This window comes from Rhea americana, unplaced genomic scaffold (genome assembly GCF_003343005.1).
Source record: "Rhea americana isolate MKP2758 unplaced genomic scaffold, rheAme1 scaffold_420, whole genome shotgun sequence".
NCBI classification, from domain to species: Eukaryota; Metazoa; Chordata; class Aves; order Rheiformes; family Rheidae; genus Rhea; species Rhea americana.
In genome coordinates this window covers 77,226-78,794 of record NW_028186558.1, presented here as the reverse complement: position 1 = coordinate 78,794, position 1,569 = coordinate 77,226, and the positions used below count along the sequence as shown (strand labels likewise).

The window sequence follows — 1,569 nt, the reverse complement described above, 5'->3', positions numbered from 1 at the left end:
CGGCGAGCGCGGCCCCCCCCTTCCCGCCGGCCCGGGGACGCCGGGAGCCGAGCGGAAGGGACAATAGCCGCCGGGGAGCGCGGCCGCAGCCGTGCAGGAAGCGCCAGCCCCTCCATGCGCCCGCCAACGCTCCCCGCGGCGCCCGGGGGCCCCAGGCCAGGCCCCCGGCACGCCGGCACCGGCGCTCTGCTCGTGCCGGCTCTTTCCGGAGCGTAACGGGGCGCGCAGGCGCGGTTTTCCCGCACAAAATCCCGCCGGGGGGCACGTTCCCCTGGCCCTGTCCTGGGGGAAGGAAAGTTTCCCGGAGCGCCCCGTTTCCGCCTCCAGCCCCTCTGCTCTCCCAACCCCCTGGGAGAAGTAACGACAGGAATTTCCGTGCCCGTCTCTGCTGCCCAGACAAAGGCGAGGGCCGGGGCAGCCCGGGGTTCTCCCGGCCGGAAAGGGACCGGGTGCCCCCGGCCGGGCGCACCTTCGCTTCCTGCCCCGAACCGCGGCGCCGAGACAAAGCCGCCGGGGCGAGCCGGGGCGTCCCCAGGGCCACGTGCGGCCCGGGCGCCCAGCCCCGCCAGGCCCTGCCACGACGGGGACGGGGACCGAGCCGCCTGCCATCGCGCGGGGACAGGACGGGACCCCACGGGGCAGCGTGCTGGCGGGGCTCCGTACCCTGGGGGTGCAGGGCAGTGCGGGGGGCAGCGCAATGCATGGGGGGTGGCAGTGCAATGTACAGCGGGTCTCAGTGCAGTGCTGGGGGGCAGTGCAATGCATGAGGGACGTCAGTGCAGTGCTGGGGGGTAGTGTACTACATGGGGGTGTTAGTGCAGCGCTGTGCACTGCTGAGCACCATTGCAGTGTACAGCAGTGTGATACAGTTTATGGGGGTCAGTGCAGTATGCTGCACGTGGGGCAGCACTACAGTGTCAGAGGTCAATATATGGCATGGGGTGTCAGTGTGCTGCACAGGGGTCAGTGCACTGCATGGGGCTGTCAGTGCAGCACTAGGGACTGGCACTGCATGGAGGTGTCAGTGCAGCCCTAGGGGCTCAGTGCACAGGGGTGCCGTGCACTGCACAGGATGTCAGTGCAGCGCCAAGGCTCAGTGCACTGCAAGGGGCATCAGCGTGGTGTGGAAGAGTACAGTGCACTGCACAGGGGTGTCAGTGCAATGCAGGGGGCTGGTGAACTGCATGGGGGCGTCAGTGCGGTGTCAGGGCTCCGTGCACTAAATAGGGTGCCAGCGCAGTGCACASGGGTGCAGTGCACTGCATGRGGCATCAGTGCAGTGTCAGGGCTCAGTACACTGTGCGGGGTGTCAGTGTGGTGCACAGGGCTGCAGTGTCTTGCATGGGGTGTCAGCCCAGTGTCAGGGCTCAGTGCACTGCGTGGGGTGTCAGCGTGGTGCACGGGGTGCAGTGCATTGCACAGGGTGTCAGCGTGGTGCACAGGGTGCAGTGTCTTGCATGGGGCRTCAGTGCAGCGTCGGGGCTCAGTGCACTGCATGGGGTGTCAGTGAGGTGCACGGGGTGCAGCGTCTTGCATGGGGTGTCAGTGCAGCATCGGGGCTCGGTGCAC

General features: G+C 68.1%; 1 protein-coding gene across 1 annotated transcript in view; it reads right to left on the bottom strand.

The window, feature by feature from the left end:
- The window catches only part of DNMT1 (DNA methyltransferase 1), an 18,813-nt gene extending 17,627 nt beyond the window's left edge, over window positions 1-1,186 (bottom strand). The window contains exon 1 of the mRNA XM_085315139.1: window positions 1,136-1,186. Coding sequence (XP_085171265.1) covers window positions 1,136-1,186 — 51 coding nt within the window. The remainder of the gene's footprint in view (window positions 1-1,135) is intronic.
- Between the last annotated feature and the right edge of the window lie 383 nt (window positions 1,187-1,569).